General features: G+C 44.2%; 1 protein-coding gene across 1 annotated transcript; it reads right to left on the reverse strand.

Annotated features, from left to right (window-relative positions):
- Positions 1 to 10,213: 10,213 nt before the first annotated feature.
- Positions 10,214 to 12,138, reverse strand: LOC138674350 (P2Y purinoceptor 6-like). The gene has a single exon (XM_069762204.1). The coding sequence runs from the start codon at positions 11,998 to 12,000 to the stop codon at positions 10,924 to 10,926; it is 1,077 nt and encodes a 358-aa protein (XP_069618305.1). The 5' UTR covers positions 12,001 to 12,138; the 3' UTR covers positions 10,214 to 10,923.
- Positions 12,139 to 20,586: the final 8,448 nt, after the last annotated feature.

Genomic DNA, 20,586 nt, shown 5'->3' on the forward strand with positions numbered 1-20,586 from the left:
AAGCCAGGCTGAGTACATGTGGGGGTTGCCTGGTAGTTAGGGAATCCCCACATGTAATCAAGCAGGCTAGTAGCTGTAAATCATTCAGCTGAGGCGATGAAAACGAAATCTCCGAACACTAACAAATACTCGGAGACCACCCGAGCGTGCTCAGGAAAACCCGAACAACGAGTATACTCACTCATCACTAGTAGTGACCTTCCCCAAGTGATGCCTGTATAAATGTGTATACGTATAGTGAGCTCCCTCCAGTGGTGGCTGTATAAATCTATATGTAGTGAGCTCTTCCTAGTGATGTCTGTGTAAATCCATATATAGCGAGCTCCCTCTAGTGGTGGCTGTATCAATCCATATGTAGTGAGCTCCCTCTGGTGGTGGCTGAATAAAAACATGCAATAAGCTCCCCCTAGTGGTGGCACTATTAATCAATATACAGTTAGATTCCCATAGTGGTGGCTGTATGAATCCATATGCAGTGAGCTCCCTCTAGTGGTGAGCTTTGTCTAGTGGAGGCTGAATAAATCTGTATGCAGTGAGCTCCCTCTAGAGGTGGCAGGGTAGGTGATTATTTTTTTTTTTTGCAAGACTCCAAATTTTTTTATTACAAAGTTGTAACTTTACATGAAAGAAATGAGATAACGCAAAGAAGCACAGACGCAGCATCACCCGGGGGTGCAAAGATTTATGCACATTTTTAATATTTGTATTCTTTTTAATTTCATTACTGCCATAATTATTCGGGCTAATGGAGCTGATATCTGGGGCTACAAACCATCCCGCTCCCAAACTCAGAGAAAACCTCCAGAGCTGCAGTGGGGCTGCTGGTCTGATAATGAATGGTTGGGGCTGCCGGATGTACTGTGTGCTGGGAGCAGCTCTGAAAGGTGCAGCAGTGACACCTGGTGGTGACTGCAGGTACTGCACTGTCCATATACAGCACTGCCTGGTGAGGACACTACAGCCATGCAGCGTCATCAGGAGAAGAACCACTGAGAGTTCCTGCAATACTCTACATTTATGGAGAAAAGACGATCTTCTGAATATCAAAAACTCAGGCGACTCTTTCGTTTAATACATGCACCTAGGGAAAAAATGTGCACTGCCTCTTTAAGTAGATGTCATCTCTCACTGATCATTGATGATAATTATTACCAGATAATGATTTATTATGGTAGCAATTGTCCATTTCATACAGTCAGGCAACAGAAGGGTTAATCTGTCAGTTCAGTCTGGCACCGACCATAAGGGGAACCTGTCAGCAGGATTGTGCTCAGTCACCTACAGACAGTGTCAGGTCGGCGCCGTTATACTGATTACTGAGATACCTGGTGATGGAATCCGTCTTGTGGTTCTTGTGTAATCTGTATTTTCAGTTGTGAGTTAATGAGATGCACGTGCTCCGGGGCGGGGCTGTGTGTGTGTGGGGGGGGGGCTGTGGGCGGGGCTTCATGTGGTGCTCTGATTAAGTATTCATAATGTAGCCTGCTGATAGGTCACTGATCCCTCACTGCTCCGCCCTCTATTTAACATAATGAATATATTCATATGTATTGGAGAAAAAAATCCCTTTCTGCTGGCGGCAGCGCTGCAGTCTGATCACATGTGTGATGGGCAGTTCATTCTTTTATATCATGCTGTAAAGAAATTCATCAGAAAAAAAAATGTCTGAACATGGCGCCTGCTGCGTCTCCGCAGCTCTCAGTGTGTATAGAGGTGATCCCACAGCTGCTGCTGCCTAGAGAACGCAAACATTTCCTCTTCCAAGATGGCGCCGCCGGCAGAAAGGGATTTTCCCCCCAATACATATATATATTCATTATGTAAACTAGGGGGCGGGCAGTGAGGAATCAGTGACCAGTCAGCTGTCTGCATTATGAATAGCTAATCAGAGCACCACATGAAGACCCCCACAGGCCGCCTACAGCCCCACCCACAGCTCAGCTCTACCACTATTAACCTATCAATCATCACAGCCCAGCACCGACTATTGACCTAACATGAAATGATTCAGAAATACACTCTATACATTGTTAATATGGTAAATGACTATTCTAGCTGCAGACGTCTGATTTGTAATGCAATATCTTCATAGGCGTATAGAGGCCCATTTCCAACAACCATCACTCCAGTGTTTTTATGGTACTTTATGTTTGCTAACTGTGTAAGAAAAGTAATGGATGGTTAGAATACCCTTGGAAACCCTTGTGCAGGTATGTTAGCACAGCTGAAAACAGTTTGGCTGATTAGAGAACCTATAAACCTGACCGTCCTTTGATCTAGTTGAGAATCTGGAGCTTTACATTTGTTGGTTCCATTAAACTCTCAAAATGGCCAGAAATAAAGAACTTTCATGTGAAACTCGACAGTCTATTCTTGTTCTTAGAAATCAAGGCTATTCCATGCGAGAAATTGCCAAGAAACTGAAGATTTCCTACAATGGTGTGTCCTACTCCCTTCAGAGGAGAGCACAAACAGGCTCTAACCAGAGTAGAAAGAGAAGTGTGAGGCCGCGCTGCACAACTGAGCAACAAGACAAGTACATTAGAGTCTGTAGTTTAAGAAATTGCCGCCTCACAGGTCCTCAGCTGGCAGCTTCAATAAATAGCACACGCAAAACGCCAGTGTCAACGTCTACAGTGAAGAGGCGACTCCGGGATGCTGGCGGTCAGGGCAGAGTGGCAAAGAAAAAGCCATATGTGAGACTGGCTAATAAAAGGAAAAGATTAATATGGGCGAAAGAACACAGACATTGGACAGAGGAAGATTGGAAAAAGTGGTATGGACAGACGAATCCAAGTTTGAGGTGTTTGGATCACACAGTAGAATCTTTGTGAGATGCAGAACAACTGAAAAGACGCTGGAAGAGTGTGACGCCATCTGTCAAGCATGGTGGAGGTCATGTGATGGTCTGGGGTTGCTTTGGTGCTGGTAAAGTGGGAGATTTGTGCAAGGTAAAAGGGATTTTGAATAAGGAAGGCTATCACTCCATTTTGTAACGCCATGGCATACCCTGTGGACAGCGCTTGTTGGAGCCAATTTCATCCTACAACAGGACAATGACCCAAAGCCACCTTCAAATTATGCCAGAACTATTTAGGGAAGAAGCAGCAGCTGGCATCTATCTGTAATGGAGCGGCCAGCACAGTCACCAGACCTCAACCCCATTGAGCTGTTGTGGGAGCAGCTTGACCATATGGTGCAAAAAGTGCCCAGCAAGGCTAACCAACTTGTGGGAGGGGCTTCTGGAAGTATGGGGGGAAATTTCTCCAGATTACCTCAGCAAATTAACTGCTAGAATGCCAAAGATCTGCAATGCTGGAATTGCTGCAAAGGAGAAAATTATTATTTCAAATAAAAATCTATTTTTCCATCCTTGTCAATGTCGGGACTAGATTCTCAATTCATTTGGCAACTTATTTGATTAATAAAAGTATGAGATTTCATGGAAAACACAAAATTGTCTGGGTGACCCGAAACTTTGGAGGGGTAGTGTACCTGCTGTATACAGTATGATAATTCTACTGAAAGCGACTTCTGCAGCAAAAAACTAGTAAGCAGAGCAGGAGCCAGAGATTGTCCACCACTAGGGGGCAGCACTATCGCATACATGTTTTCTCCTGTACTTCTAGTAGCCATGTACTGTACTGCAATGCAACAGTGACCTCTAGTGGTCAAATAAAATGCTTTAACCTCTTCCCAATCAGATGATTTTTCAATTTTGCGCCTTTTTACATTTTTCTTTCCAAGGCTCACAACCTTTTTTTTATCCCACAGACATTGTGAGTGACAGATCCTGTGTTATCTACTGTATATAGAGGTGTTATCAGTCATTGTACAGGAGGAGGAGGAGGTGAGCTGTGACATCACCTATTGTGAATGGTGGATCCTGTGTTATCTACTGTATATAGAGGTGTTATCAGTCATTGTACAGGAGGAGGAGGTGAGCTGTGATATCACCTATTGTGAATGGTGGATCTTGTGTTATCTGCTGTATATAGAGGTGTTATCAGTCATTATACAGGAGGAGGAGGTGAGCTGTGATATCACCTATTGTGAATGGTGGATCTTGTGTTATCTGCTGTATATAGAGGTGTTATCAGTCATTGTACAGGAGGAGGAGGTGAGCTGTGATATCACCTATTGTGAATGGTGGATCCTGTGTTATCTACTGTATGTAGAGGTGTTATCAGTCATTGTACAGGAGGAGGAGGTGAGCTGTGATATCACCTATTGTGAATGGTGGATCTTTGTTATCTATTGTATATAGAGGTGTTATCAGTCATTGTACAGGAGGAGGAGGAGGTGAGCTGTGACATCACCTATTGTGAATGGTGGATCCTGTGTTATCTACTGTATGTAGAGGTGTTATCAGTCATTGTACAGGAGGAGGAGGTGAGCTGTGATATCACCTATTGTGAATGGTGGATCTTTGTTATCTATTGTATATAGAGGTGTTATCAGTCATTGTACAGGAGGAGGAGGTGAGCTGTGACATCACCTGTAGTGAATGGCGATATATTGATGTATTACCTGTAGTCTTTTGTACAGGACGTCTTTTTCTTGAATTAAGTGAATTCTAATTTTTCTTTTTAATAGATAACGGTATAGAAAATAGGGGGAGACAAACGCTGAACATCTAAAAAAAAATACAAAAATACATTTAGCAGAAAAATCGATTTTTCTGATGACAGATGCCAGTAAACAAGATTTGGATTCCTGCCCTGCTGACATCTATATCCTTCCTGCATAACTTCTTCCGGTTTTATTATATAAGAAAATCTAGACTAAATGTGAAAGATTGTGGAATCGGAATGTTCCCTCTAAACATCGCCCCTAGGAACGTGGCTGCATCCGGCGCAGGTCTCCCATTAATCCGTAACCAGATAGGAAATAATTGCAGACTCCCGTCGCACTATGACCTTCGCTTCAGGAGATTTCCAAGTAAACTGAGGATGTTACATGAAGGCAGAGTGCTAAGGTCGATCCTTGTGTCGTTCACAGGAAGAAGAATAGATCAGAAATGAGGAGACGTGACAGATAATAGAGAATGCAGCAGAAGGAAAGGTGATAGATAATTGTCTGCAGCCACCACTAGGGGGAGCTCCCTGCATACAAACTAGCTTAATGAAAGCTGTACACATCTGTATGCAGTGAGCTCCCTCTAGTGGTGGCTGTACACATCTGTATGCAGTGAGCTCCCTCTAGTGGTGGCTGTACACATCTGTATGCAGTGAGGTCCCTCTAGTGGTGGCTGTACACATCTGTATGCAGTGAGGTCCCTCTAGTGGTGGCTGTACACATCTGTATGCAGTGAGCTCCCTCTAGTGGTGGCTGTACACATCTGTATGCAGTGAGCTCCCTCTAGTGGTGGCTGTACACATCTGTATGCAGTGAGCTCCCTCTAGTGGTGGCTGTACACATCTGTATGCAGTGAGCTCCCTCTAGTGGTGGCTGTACACATCTGTATGCAGTGAGCTCCCTCTAGTGGTGGCTGTACACATCTGTATGCAGTGAGCTCCCTCTAGTGGTGGCTGTACACATCTGTATGCAGTGAGCTCCCTCTAGTGGCTGCTTCAGCTAACATGCAATGAATAAATGAAGTTCAGTGCTTTACTTTTTTTTCCTATGTTTTCCTTTTTACCAGTTGCTTTGTTTTTTGTGCAATACAGACCTTTTATTGTTTGAAAAAATATATATATATTTTTTCCAAATAATTCATTAAATTGTGTTTGCTCAAATACATAAAAAAAACCCTAAAACAAATTTATATAAAATATTTTTTTTTCAGATACTTTCTTTAAAATATGAAGGCTGGGCATCCTATTTCTTTTATTTTTTTATTATGATTTTTTTTTCTCTTTGCTCAATTATTTTCAAGATGTTTGTTCCGAGAGATGAGAATAAATTGGTTGTGTCGTGGCGCTTTTCTTGTTATAGGTCATATAAAGGATCTGTCGCCAGATTTAACAATACTAATTGCATACATTATGAAATAGACTTGTGATGACTTGGTGAGGCTGGTGTACTTATTTTGAAAATCTACATAAGAATGTCACAGGGCAGTATGGGGCGAAGCTATGCCCTTAATTAGGATTGGCATGTACAATGTCAGTCTTAATAAATTTGTCCCTAAATATGTGAAGTCTTCCTTACACAGTTTGCATTTAGCAGCTTGTACTTAGCAGTGTGAGATCTCAGCAGCAGAAGGGTCACTGAAAAGCTCTCAATCTGGATAGATGGACGGAGGTTCAGTAGCAGAAGCAGAAAGGATTAACACTATGGATCTGTCAATCAGACTGGGTAGAGATTCTGCCGCAGCAGAGAGGAGGTGCACTGAGGAGCTGTTGAAGAGGCGGAAAGGACACCGATTCAGCAGCACCTGAGTGGAGAGACCCTGAGGAGTTATCAAACACAAGAAGCTGACAGAGATTCTGCAGCAGGAAAGACTGAGGACTTGTTAATCATGTTACATGGGCAGAAATTAGAGTAGGTGCGCAAAGGTTTATCAGCAGGGAAAAGAGGCACTAAGGAGCTATTGATCAAGGTTGGTGGAGAATAAGCAGCAGCAGGGAGGAGGGACATTGAGGAGCTGACAATGTAAGTGGAAAGAAATTCAGGACCAGTAGAGAATGGGACACAGAAGAGCTGTCAATCAGGCTAAAAAGACATAGATTCAACAGCAGCAGCAGAGGGGAGGGATACTGGGGTGCCGATAATCAGCAGAAATTTGGCAACAAGAAGAAGCTATCGTTTAAGCAAGGTGGGTGGAGATCCACCAGCAGCAGGGAGGAGGAACGCTGAGGAGCCATCAACCAAGGCAGGTGGATGAAGATTCAGCAGTGAGGGCAGACACTGAGGAGCTATCAATCAAAGCAGATGAATGGAGATGCAGCAAGGAGGGGAGACACTGAGGAGTTATCAATCAAGGCAGGTGGCCAAAGATTAAGCAGTGAGGGGAGACACTTAGTAGCTATCAATCAAGGCAGGTGGATACAGATTCAGCAGGGAGGGGAGACACTGAAGAGGTATCAACCAAGGCAGGTGGAAGAAAACTCAGCAGTGAGGGGAGCCACTGAGGGACTATCAAGCAACACAGGTGGATGGAGATTCAGCAGGGAGAGGAGACAATGAGGAGCTATCAATAAAGGCCGGTGAATGAAGATTCATCAGGGAGGGGAGACAATGAGGAGCTATCAATCAAGGAAAGTGGATGGAGACTCAACAGGGAGGGGAGACAATGAGGAGCTATCAATCAATGCAAGTGGATGGAGACTCAACAGGGAGGGGAGACAATGAGGAGCTATCAATCAAGGCAGGTGAATGAAGATTCATCAGGGAGGGGAGACAATGAGGAGCTATCAATCAATGCAAGTGGATGGAGACTCAACAGGGAGGGGAGACAATGAGGAGCTATCAATCAAGGCCGGTGAATGAAGATTCATCAGGGAGGGGAGACACTGAGGAGCTATCAAACAAGGAAAGTGGATGGAGACTCAACAGGGCGGGGTGACAATGAGGAGCTATCAATCAAGGCAGGTGAATGAAGATTCATCAGGGAGGGGAGACAATGAGGAGCTATCAATCAATCAATGCAAGTGGATGGAGACTCAACAGGGAGGGGAGACAATGAGGAGCTATCAATCAAGCTGGTGGAACAAGATTCATCATAAAGGATAAACACAGAGGAGCTATCAATCAAGGCAAGTGGATGGAGGTTCTGAAGGGAGTGGAGACAGTGAGGAGCTGTCAATGCAGGTGGATGGACATTCAGCGGGGAGGAGAGACACTGAGGAGCTATCAATCAAGGCAGGAGGATGGAAATTCAGAAGGGATGAGAGACACTGAGGAGCTACCAATCAAGGCAGGTGGATGAAGATTCATCAGGGAGGGGTGACACTGAGGAGCTATCAATCCAGGCAGGTGGATGGAGGTTCAGCAGCAACCAGGTGAAGGAACACTGAGGTGCTATCAATCAGTCTAAATAAACAAACGTTCAGCAGCAGGGCGGAGGGACACTGAAGCTGTCAATAAAGCTAAGTGGACAGATATGCAAAGACAGTAGAATGGAGAGGACATATGATATAGGAGAAGTCAATCAGGCTAAGCAGACAGAGATTCAGCAGCATATAGGAGGGACACTGATTAGCTATCTATCAGGATAGGTGGACATAGATCCAGCAGTCTCAGGCGGAAGGGACACCAAGTTGCTGACAATCAGCCTCAGTAGAGAGAAATTTAGTAGCAGAGGAGAGGGTCACTGAGAAGCTGTCAATTCGGCTAGGTGAACAGAGATTCAGCATCATTAAGGAGGGACACTGAGGGATTGTTCATCTTGTAGGCAGGGATTGAGCAGCAGGGAGGAGGGACATTGAGGAGCTGTCAGTCAGGCAATGTGGGCAGAGATTGAGCAGCAGGAAGGAGGGACACTGAGGAGCTGTCAGGCACAGTGGGCAGAGATTAAGCAGCAGGGAGGAGGGACACTGAGGAGCTGTCAGTCAGGCAATGTTGGCAGAGATTGAGCAGCAGGAAGGAGGGACACTGAGGAGCTGTCAGGCACAGTGGGCAGAGATTAAGCAGCAGGGAGGAGGGACACTGAGGAGCTGTCAGTCAGGCAATGTGGGCAGAGATTGAGCAGCAGGAAGGAGGGACACTGAGGAGCTGTCAGGCACAGTGGGCAGAGATTAAGCAGCAGGGAGGAGGGACATTGAGGAGCTGTCAGTCAGGCAATGTGGGCAGAGATTGAGCAGCAGGAAGGAGGGACACTGAGGAGCTGTCAGGCACAGTGGGCAGAGATTAAGCAGCAGGAAAGAGGGACACTGAGGAGCTGTCAGTCAGGCATGGTGGGCAGAGATTAAGCAGCAGGGAGGAGGGACACTGTGGAGCTGTCAGTCAGGCAAGGTAGGCAGAGATTGAGCAGCAGGAAAGAGGGACACTGAGGAGCTGTCAGTTAGGCATGGTGGGCAGAGATTAAGCAGCAGGGAGGAGGGACACTGTGGAGCTGCCAGTCAGGCAATGTGGGCAGAGATTGAGCAGCAGGAAGGAGGGACACTGAGGAGCTGTCAGTTAGGCATGGTGGGCAGAGATTAAGCAGCAGGGAGGAGGGACACTGAGGAGCTGTCAGTCAGGCAGGGTGGGCAGAGATTAAGCAGCAGGGAGGAGGGACACTGAGGAGATGGCAGTCAGGCAAGGTGGCAGAGACTGTTAAACTTTCATTGAGGAGTTTAGTGATTCAGTATTGTTTTTTTAAGTAAATATATCATCAATATCAGATCTAATAGATCAATTTCTCTCATGTTTACAGTTTGTATTGTGAATTGTGGCAGCAGATCCCCTTTAAAAACACAACACTGAGCCTATATTCCCACGTTGCGTTTTTAAGCATTTTATCCACGTTTTTCCGCTGCGGAAACGCTTAAAAAACGCTTTCAGAAGGCATCACATTATTTTTTATGGAATTCCGCATTCTTGTGCCCGTACTGCGTTTTTTTTCTGCAGCGGAAACACATTGCGGAAAAAAGGGCAGCATGTTCATTAATTTTGTGGAATTGCGGCGATTTTGCCGCTATATAATTGTATTGGGACGCATGGAAAAAAAAGCGAGAAAAACGAGAAAAAAATATGAAAAATTGCTATAAAAACGCGAGCGGATTTCCTGGCAAGGGAGTCCGGTTTTGATGAGGAAAATTCTGCTTACATTCTGCAATGTAGGCACATAGCCTGAAGACTAAGGTCCATTAACGACACCATATAAAGATTGTATTTGCAGTCATTACATTATGAAGCAGCTATGATAGCTGACTCCAGATTAGCTGCATTGCCTATTGGCATCTGACGTAGGCTAAAACCAACTTTTTGCCTGCCTTAAATGAGGCTGATCTACTTATCCCAATGCTTTACACTGCAGCTGTTCTTTCTGTGATAGGCTACAATATACAAATACATACCATAATATCAAGGAAGGCATGATTAGAAATAACACCAGATTAATGATGGATCAGTGACGGAGTAGCGCAGATGTCACCTATGGTATAACAGCTATAATCAGACTGATATAGTTTCCTGATCGTTATATATCAGAGGTATCCCTTATTCATACATTCAGCCAGTAAGATCTTTATTTAATAAAACACAAACAGTTCATCACAGAGAATCCTATTTCCCTGTGTTTTTGCATTTCTTAAATACAAATGACAAAAGCGCCACCTAGTGCCCAAATTGTAAAGAAAAATACAGAAGCCTAAAGTAGCAGAACGTTGTATCCCACGTATATGGGAGCATAGATTTGTCATCAGAAAAGATATATATTTTTGTCCTTTTCTTAGTATATGAAATAACGTCAGTCCTTTTTAGAGCAAAGTTTCGTAGAGTTCGTACAAAAATTGTGGGCTGCACTGTGTCATTTACTTTACTATCACTTTCCCATCTGTGCCAGATATATGTTTGTATGTCTTCAGCCCAGTGTGATAAATAGAATAATATATTTCACAACATCCCCCACCAAACCAAAAAAAATCTCCAGTAAATAATTCCTTGAGTTTTTTTTGTCTTTGAAATCTCTTTGGTCATCTTGTCTAGAAAATCTGGATGACAACTACAATAACCGCCAGTCCAGGTATTGGAGTTTTCTCAGCTTTGGCACACTCCTAAAGTGGCCTGTGACAGGGTGCTATGGCTCTATAGTGTCCAGGGGTGACTGCGACCCCCATTACCACACCCCTGGCACATTTCAGCTTAGTAAAGCACAGCACAGTAAAAAACCATTATGACAACTGCATGGACGGACATATTGCTTGTCACCCAGATATCCATGACATGAATAGAATTTTTACTGCATGAACAAGAAATGACTCAAGGACCCAGAATTAGGTTTTGTAATGTTCACCATCTCTAAAAAAAAGTTACTTCTTTCCATCATTTCTTAAATTATCTTGGCAATTGTGGGTAAAAGTTACTCCATGGTTGTCCATTCTTGGTAGGCCTCTTTTTGTCACTCTTACCCATTTGATCTCTCTCTTTCTTGCTCCTCAGGCCCCGACCACAAGGTTCCTTGGTCAAAAAATACAACAGGGCGTTGAGAAAAGAATTGGCACTGGCCAGAGGCCGGGTTACTTTATAACAGACTGCCACCACTCCCAAGGCACGACATCCACCTAATGCTGCGCCACCAGCCCGCATCGTCAAAAAAATAGTACGGGTGATATGGAAAGGCAGGAAGCAAAGAGCAAACAGCAACGTGATGGTGACAATGGTCCGGATAGACTTGCGTCTCTGGGTCACACCTGGCACTGGCCCCGGGACAACACCTCCACGGAGAGTTCGGCACAGAGTACGCACCACTCTTGAGTAGCACCAGGCAGTCAGTGAAAAGGGCAAGAAAAAACCTGCTGCATGTAGAAAAAGTCCATATGGCATGTAACGATGAAGATCCGCATCTATGGCATCATCCCAACAAGTCACTTCATCTTCTGGACCTTCGAGAGGGCCGGTACGGGCAAATAGAAGTATAGGGGAGGTCATTGCAAACACCATGGCCCATACCAGTAGGATGGTTGCCCTCACCCAACGCATAGTCTCCAGCCTCATGGAACGCATGGGATGGCAGATGCCAAGGTATCGGTGGAACGAGATGCACGTCAAGAAGAAGATGCTGCAATAAAGGTTGAAGTAGAAGAGGAACCGAACCAGACGACACATGGGGTCTCCAAACAACCATCGGTCTTGAGAGATGTAACTGGCAATAAGGAAGGGCAAGGACAAGCTGTACATGAGGTCACTGAGTGCCAGGTTGAACATATAAACCAAAGATGGGTTCCAAGGTCGGCGTAGGCAGCGCGTGAGCACAATGGAGTTCAAAGCCAAGCTGAGCAGGAAGGTGATGAGGTAGCAGGTGGGCAGGAAGATGTGCTTGTAGGACTCATCCAGTTGGCATGATGAACCTGGTGATGAGGATGAGGTGGGAGCTGAGGAGTTCAGAAAAGGGGTGAAGGAAGAGGAGGGCATGCTGGATCGGGAGTTTACAATGTTATGGAGGTCTCAGCATCACAGTGTAGTAGAACTGAGGGAAGTCTGGAGAGACAAAAAGATGGGGATGGAAGAGAAGGAAAATAAAAGACACAATTACTAATATTACATACACAAAATACCCATTTTGCCCCTAAATTCCTTTCTTTCCATTACCCATTCACTGTATTTTTGGAAACATTTATACATGTTGGATTTGTTTGTGCTATCGCAGAGCTAAAGATTGAAAGGAATCTGTCACCAGATTTTTGTTAAGTAATCTGACATCAGCATGATGTAGGGTCAGAGACCCTGATTCCAGCGATGTGTCACTTAGTAACTGGGTGCAACAGCTGTGATAGAGTCACAGTATTCTCTGCTGCGGATCTAGCAGAGCTCAAATGCTGAGCTGTTTATAACTCAGCCCACAACACTGATTGGCTGCTTTCTGTGTACACTGCATATTGACAGAAAGCTGCTAATCAGTGGTGGGGTTGGACTAGGAGGCACGAGGGCAGTTGTCCTCCTGCTGATAAAACACTGAATATAAAACACAGCCTAGCTGGAATCAAGCTCTCTTCCCATACATTATGCTACTCTCAAATTACATAGAAAAAAACTTGCTGACAGATACCCTTTAACCACTTTCGATAAGATTAATTTACTAAACTGATGGCTTTTTCAAGTGGAATTGTCAAATATATGTAGTATGGTATTACTTCTTTTGGATTTTTTTTTCTACGGTTTGAGCAAAAGTCTCTTTGCATTTGGATACAGATTGTTAGTGGATTTGATGAGGATTTCTCTTCGGAATTCCCTGAAATCTCGGTATGTCATGGATACGTCCTAAAACTGGAGAAAACCAAATCATCCTGACTAGTGATGGGCACAAGTGCTCGTTAATTTGCCTAGAATGCTCGGGTATGCATCAAGTATCACGGGTGCTCGACTTGACTTGTTCGAGTCCTCGTAGCCGCATGTTTCGAGCTTGTTAGACAGCCACGAAACATGCGGGGATTGCCTGATAAAAACAGTCACTCCACGCATGTTTTGTGGCTGGCTAAGAGCCACAAAGCATGTGGCAATGGGGTCTCGAACCTGTCTGCACCCGTGGTACTCGATGCATACCCGAGCACCCGAGGCAAGCTCGAGTAACGAGCACTTGCGCTCATCACTAATCCTGACCATTACATGGTTGTCGGGTCTCATCACTTCTCAGAACTCAATGAAAGTCCTAGTGGTAATCCAGTTCCGAAATATGTGTCTTGGCCTTAGCCGGTTGACATGGAGGACCTCCCGTTGTGGGCCCTGGATGATCACGTGGGTGAGAGTAGTCAACCTCTTGAGGAAGTGTTGGCTGTTCCCCATATAATAATATAGGTCCAGATAGGACCCCAACATAACAACATGCAATCTTTTACCCCTGAACACGGAAACCACGCCTTGACATACGCACATAGTACCAAAACACATATTTGTCTCCGTTAAACAATATGCTTCTTCCTTTGTCAGCATTTCCACTTCATTAATTCCTCTTAATGTGTAACGAAGCTGCGGCCACCATGACCCTTCTACACCCCCCCCCGCCTATTTTCTTGGTATCCATTATAGTCAATCACTGTATATTGTGCACAGATCACAGATTATTTACCCCGATACCTAAAATCCTCCTACGACCAGCATCGTGGCGAGTTAAAAGTTTTATGGATTGACCTCCTCGGTGTCGGAGAGCCAAGGAGGATGGCATTCAATAAAACAAAAAAAAGCATAACAACTGACCAAAAAGATAGAGATGATTCAGACAGTAAGATTGATGCCAAGTGTTGGCACAAATAATCTGTGCATCTATGGAAACAAATGGATCATTAAAATGATTAATTGTCTTACGATGTGTTTAGCTTGTACTACGTAAATGGTAATCACCAGGTAACGTTGGCACTGAACGTGTCTGTCATCAGTGAGATTCAGAAAAATTAGGGTAAAGATGGAAAGAAAACTCATAAAGCCAAGGAGCTCTGTACCTAAAACAACAAATCTAAGTATTAATGCTTCACAACAAAAGGTCCATCAAGGACTCCAAAGTCTACCACTTATTTACTCCACATCTCCTCTCGGGTTTGACCCTCTGGTCGTTTCTCCCACTCTTGTTTGGTAATTTCATGAGGTCATACCCTGACTAGGTTTACCAACTTGGGCTGGACGTATGTAAGAGCTACGTGTAAGCCTCTTGGTAAAAGTATTTTTCTTGAAACCAAATGGGTGGTCATGCCAATATTGCCCATGAGATTAGACACACAAAATTGACCCCATACTCATAAGGATGAGAAAATTGACCTAATTCACGAGATCCCTTGACTCCTCAGCCAATCGCTTTGATCGTAAACCTATCAACGTGACTTGTCTTTAGCATCTTAATGTTAGCCAGATCGAAAACTGGAAAGACTTGAATTTGGCATCAATTTTGACCTATGTATAGATGCAAAACAATGATGTTGACCAATTTTAGTTGTGAGATGGTAAATATCGTCAATTTGGTCAACCTAGATAGCCATAAATCTAAGGTGTTCTTTATGTAAGCTTCTTTCTTAATTTTCCATGAAACCTTCCATCTGATAGTAGGCACAATAGGATTGATGGGCAAGGATCAAACAAGGGACTAGCTTGAAGAGGTCACTGGAGAGTTCCTGACAATGACTAACCTCTGTTCACTAGACTTCACATGTTGTACCTAGTCATGCCATATGACTCACGTGGACAAATCTACACCTCACTCATGGAATTGGACATATACATTGCCGAATTTATCTCTAGGGGTGAAAAGTTTCTTCTTCTCAGAACCCAAATAATGCAAGTGACCAAAGCAGATAACTACTATTAGAACTTTCCTGACTGTAATTATTTTTAAAGACTACAGAACAGACAGTGAAATCAGTCCTATGAGATTAATTTCTGTATCCTCAGTTTCTAACGAGCAGATGTCTCCCGCTCAGTAGTCATTATTGTCAGCTATAGGTGGACAGGATTGTTTACATAAGTGACTACTACAATGGCCGGTGGAATAAAGACAAAAGAAAAAACTTGTCTAGTTTCCAATTCCCTCCCGAGAACTCATCCTTCTCTTACCTGCATGATCATTGCCTTTGATAAAGGCGAGTTCAGGTCATCAGGAGCAGCATCACTTGAAGTAATGACTATTGTTTCTGCCGCTTTTCAGGTATGGAGCTTTATCTCCAGCCTCCTCCTCCTCCTGTTTGCCCAATGTTGTCTCCAATGATTCCCGCAGTTTTTTCCTTCCTGTCACTTTTTCTGCTGTGCTCCTTCTTGTACTTTGCTCTTTCAGGATCACTGAATGTCAGTACATCTCATTAGCTTCTTGTCTTCCCATTGGATAAATTGTCTCAGTCCCCCTTCCATTGTCGGCCTTCTTGAGTAAACTCTCTGCTCTTTACAAAATACAGGTGGCATCTTCTACTCCTGAACCCATTCACATGTCAGTGAGGTCACGGGTTCACAGATGGGGACCCCTACTTTGCAGTGTTCTCCTCACTTTGATAACTAAGGAAAATGCAGAATTATGCTACCAGGAGTATAGATATCGGATAAATGTCAATATCAATATAAGTGGACATCTTCAAACAAAGTACACTACACTTCTCATCCTGTATTTTAGAGGTTGAGGCTAAAAGGCAGGTGTCCGCAAAACTTACAGTATTCCTCTCTGGAACCCTGAGCACCACTTGGTGGAGCCTGATTAGTGTTTCAAAGGTACCCTCAACGGTGCTTTTTTGGTTGACCAGTCATCCTATCAAACTGGTAAATGAACCTAACCATGCCAAATGTGTGGCCTTCAACAAGTTTATCAAGACACATTACCCCTATAAGAAGGCCAGCAAACCAACTAAAACATCACTATAACAATTGCTGTAGTGTCTACAAAGATTAATAGACATATTTCTCTCATAACCGTCACATCTGGTTCCACCATATGAAATTCATTCACCATACCAGTAGCTCTTCTTCAGAAGTAGAAAATGTCTTTCCAGAGGAGGCAATAGGTATTGGTTAGACTTCAAGTGTTTGGAGATTTTACATCTCTGAGCTAGTCATAGCGTTGGACACTGTAGAAGATAGGCACACCACAGGTAGACCTAACTAGGATGCTTATCCTTTGATATGTTGACACAAAAATGCTCAATGGGGGCTTTCTTTGTGAACTACAGTTGGAGCTGCCCTGATGGCCCCCGGCTGGGTCACAAAGAATTTATCAAATCTCATGAGCTCAACATCTTAGGTACTCCATGGTCCCCTCTCCCTTTTCTGATGACAGGAGCATTAAGCTTCAGGCGTCAATAATGACCTAAGGGAGACGAAGAAGGGCTCAAAAATACACTTTGGACAAGAGTCAAACCTCATCATCTTTCATTCCAAAGATGAGCATTGGGAGAAGTGTAGCTTTTTCCGTTTGGGGAAGTTCCACTCCAGCCACATATCCATAACAGAGTGTTAGAGATGCGAAAAGATTCTGAAAACATCATGACAAGTCGTTCGAGATACTAGAGCAACCTCTACACAGAGGCTGATAAGATACTGTCAGTTCTCACCCTTGATCCTGCAGACAAATGGGCTCTGGAAGCAAGCTTGACCATATAGGACTCCACCTAAATCCATCAAGTCTGGCTGGAGACCGGTCAGTGACATTCTCACAGATGTGAACCACATTGGCCAAGACTTATTGGACCTTTACGAGAAGTTGGTGGTGGATGACAAAATGCCTCTGTCATTAAGGAAAGTAATAAACACGAGAGATGGGATTTAAAAAAAATGGTGTCCCACCTCTTTTGGACTATAAAGTCCTTGCCAATGAACTGTCCAACTAACTGAAGGCCGTCATCCAATGGATCATTTACACGGATTAGACCTGTGGCATTCCAGGCTGCAGAATCTCAGACGGGAACACTGTGAAATATGTCAAACAACAATATTTGAACAAAGTCCTGATCAGTACTGACCATTAGACATTCAATGGTGTTTCTCACATTTTATTGGGCCAAGTACTACAAAGGTTCAGGACGAGGAAATGGTCCTGTTTCTATGTTAACCATAAATATGTGATACATAGCAGGCAGTATTATAGTAGTTATATTCTTGTACATAGGAGCAGTATTATGGTAGTTATATTCTTGTACATAGGGGCAATTTTTATTATAAAAACCAAACATAAATACAATTATAATAAAAACAAAAAATCACCCAGAATTACAAGAATTACAAAACACAATTCACTTTGGTCATATATACACAAGTACTAAATAATCAGATCATATTGATACATAAATTAAAGTGTCCACACCTGGAGGTAGAAGAAAATTAAAATAAATAAATAAATAAATAAAAAAAAAAAAAAAAAAAAAAAGTCATATCATATTTTCTAACTGAATTTTACATTGCTCCATAACTTAATATTTCTCGGACTCCTTCCAACTTCTAGTGATTTTATCCACCGTAGTTCTGACATAACCTGACCAGCCGCAGCGGTGTGATCGAACAGCTCATTGTGCAGTGACACCCGGGTTCTCATGTGCCAATGATAGTATTTGACGACACTTATGATGATGTACATTGTCTCTCTGTCGATGTTACTAACAGTGGAGGGGACACCATAGATAATGTCAGGATACTTTAGAGTCCGCAGTCTGGGGATTTTTAGATTATCAGACACTTCCTCCCAGATCTTCCTCCCTCCCCAGCAATCACATATAAAGTGCTCCATAGTCTCCTCCTGCTGACAACCAAGGGGACAATTCCGATCGGAGACACTCAAGTGTTTCAGGTTCCCCCTGACAAAGAGCCGACTATGCAGCGAAAGCCAAGTGATGTCAAACAGTTTAAGAGGAAGTCTTTTCCCGTTTAGGAACCTAAGGCTTTCCTGCAGGGTGGTGGTGACACAATCTCTCAGGGCCAGTGGAGAGTAAAAGAAAGTCCTACATACATGAGCATACAGGTCTCTTCTCGTACTGCTCTCAATGTAAGACTTCTCCAGTCCCCACCTCCTAACACACTTCAGACCATAGTCCAGATACTGGGGGAGGTGGTCACCTGTCCATCTCCTCCTCTTGAGACTGCCGCCTCACACCCAAGATTCTGCAAAAGGCAATATCCAGTACCTGATACTATTTACCCACAGAGAGCTACTGTTTGAGTCCATGTTCCCAAAATTTACCTTTAGAAACAAGGAGTCAAAGAAAACCCTTGGATTCAACATATCCAGCCCACCCTCTCTCCGCCGTAGGTAGGTTATTCCCCTCTTTATTAGGTTCAACCTATTCCCCCACAAGAGCTGGAAGAACAGGCTGAAGAGCCTCGCTGAGAAAGATTCTGGCAAAGGGAAAATGACAGAGACATACAAGAAAACAGGGACCAGGTAAGTCTTCAACATTGCGACCCTTTCTCTGTAGGTCAGCCTCCAGTTCTTCCATCGCTGAACCTTTGCATTTCCGGCTTCCAATTTCTCCTCCCAATTTAGCGTGGCATTATCATCCCTCCCAAATTTAACCCCGAGGATCTTAATATGGGTGGAGGCTTTGGCAAACTGCCGCAGATCATAGCTGGGATCAGTATCTAATGTCCACAGAGCTTGACTCTTCTCAAGGTTGACCAGAGACCCGGAGGCCTCTGAGTAACTTCTGATAGACGCAGATAACATCTGCACCTCTCGAGGATTAGAGATCACCAACGTTACATCATCCGCATAGGCAACAACATTCAGAGGCAGGCAATGGGGGACCGGCACCCCCTGAAAATCACACTCCTGCAGTGACCTCAGAAACGGGTCTAGGGCAAAAACGTACAGGAGGGGACTCAGTGGGCAACCCTGTCTCACCCCTGCCTCAACTCCAAAAGTGTCACCCTGCCAACCATTAATCAGAGGAAAGCTCACCGCCTCTCTGTACAATGTCTTCAGCCAATCCACAAATTGTCCCGGAATACCGTACTTTGACAAAGTGGCCCACAGATAGTCATGATCAACCCTGTCAAAGGCTTTAGCTTGGTCCAGACTAACAATATATTTCCCACACCGCAGAGCTTTACATCTCTCAAACATCTCCCGTATCGAGATGACTGCTCCAGAGATGTTCCGCCCTTTTACTGTGCCAAACTGAGAGCCTGCCAACAGTGCTGGGGACAAACAGACTAATCTAGAAAACAGGATCTTTGCTAGAATCTTCCTGTCCACATTCAAGAGGGCAATCGGCCTCCAGTTCTTGATGTCGCTCGGCTCTTTACCTTTAGACAGCAGAATCAACGAGGACACTCTCATGGATGGAGGCATCAGGTGATTTTCTAGACAACTTCTATACACATCCACGAGGATTGGAGCCAGGAGGTCTCTGAATTTCCTATAAAATTCTGCTGTTATGCCATCTGGACCTGGTGCCTTCTTCAGATGTAATTTATCAATAGCCTCCTTAACTTCCTCCAACGTTAACTCCGCTGTCAAAGGAGAAAAGTCCAGATCATTAGTATCAGGCGCAGGAGTTGCCTCCAAGAATTGAGCCATCTTATCTTTATCCAAAACTTTCCTCTGAAACAAGTCAGCATAGTAAGATCTCACCACCTCCAGGATACCCTCCCGTGAATCCTGCAATACAGCCTGGAAGTCAGTGAGACCCGTGACCATTTTTTTGACTACCCTCTCCCTGCAATTCTCAAAGGGATCAGGGGCCCCCAAGGACCCATAATCCCGTTCAAGAACCAGGGAGGTATACCTACTATACTGATACTGCCTTATCTCAGATTTCAGTTGGTCGATCTTCACTTTGTCATCCCCGCCCGCCGAATATAGTGACTCCAATTCTTTACGCAGCTTTAGGTACTGGCTGTACTTATTCCTCCCTTTATTAACTGACAGTCTCTTTAAGAGGGATCTGATATCCTCCTTGACGTCCTCCCACCAGTCGGTCATGTTATCATAGAAGTCAACCCTATCTAGATGAAGCTGGATAAGGGAGTAGACACGACTCTGAACATAAGCATCATCCAGGAGACTGGAATTGAGCTTCCACAACCCTCTACCGATGTCGGGACGGTTAGAGGTCCCCAGACAGAAACACAAGGCGAGGTGATCAGAGTAAGGGACGACCTTCTCACTCAGGGTGTCAACAGCCTCAGTAGGACTCACAAAAGCAAAATCTATCCTACTGCTCCTGTTGGAACATGAATATGTGAATTTTGGCTGTCGACCTCCCCGTGCGAAAACGTCAGTCAGTCCAGCCTACATTATAATGTTATGTAGGACCTTACCGTCCCTGGTCACTGTCCTGCCCGAGGAACTGTCACCCGATGTCAGTATGGCATTAAAATCCCCTGCCATCACCACCGGAAGAGAAGTGAAGAGGTATGGCTTAACGTTATTAAATAGCTGAATCCTGTCAGTCACTGTCTGTGACCCATAGATGTTAATAAGCCGGAGTCGCCTCCCATGAATAGTGACTTCCAGGACCAAACATCTTCCCATGACCACCTCCGTCATCCTATGCACAGTCACATCATTGGTGTTAAACAGGACAGCGACTCCGGCGTAAGGCT

The sequence above is a fragment of the Ranitomeya imitator genome, chromosome 4 (genome assembly GCF_032444005.1).
Source record: "Ranitomeya imitator isolate aRanImi1 chromosome 4, aRanImi1.pri, whole genome shotgun sequence".
NCBI lineage: Eukaryota > Metazoa > Chordata > Amphibia > Anura > Dendrobatidae > Ranitomeya > Ranitomeya imitator.

What these genes read in the sequence shown, in the direction of transcription:
- LOC138674350 (XM_069762204.1), bottom strand. Translation starts at nt 12,000, where the DNA reads ATGCCCTCCTCTTCCTTCACCCCTTTTCTGAACTCCTCAGCTCCCACC.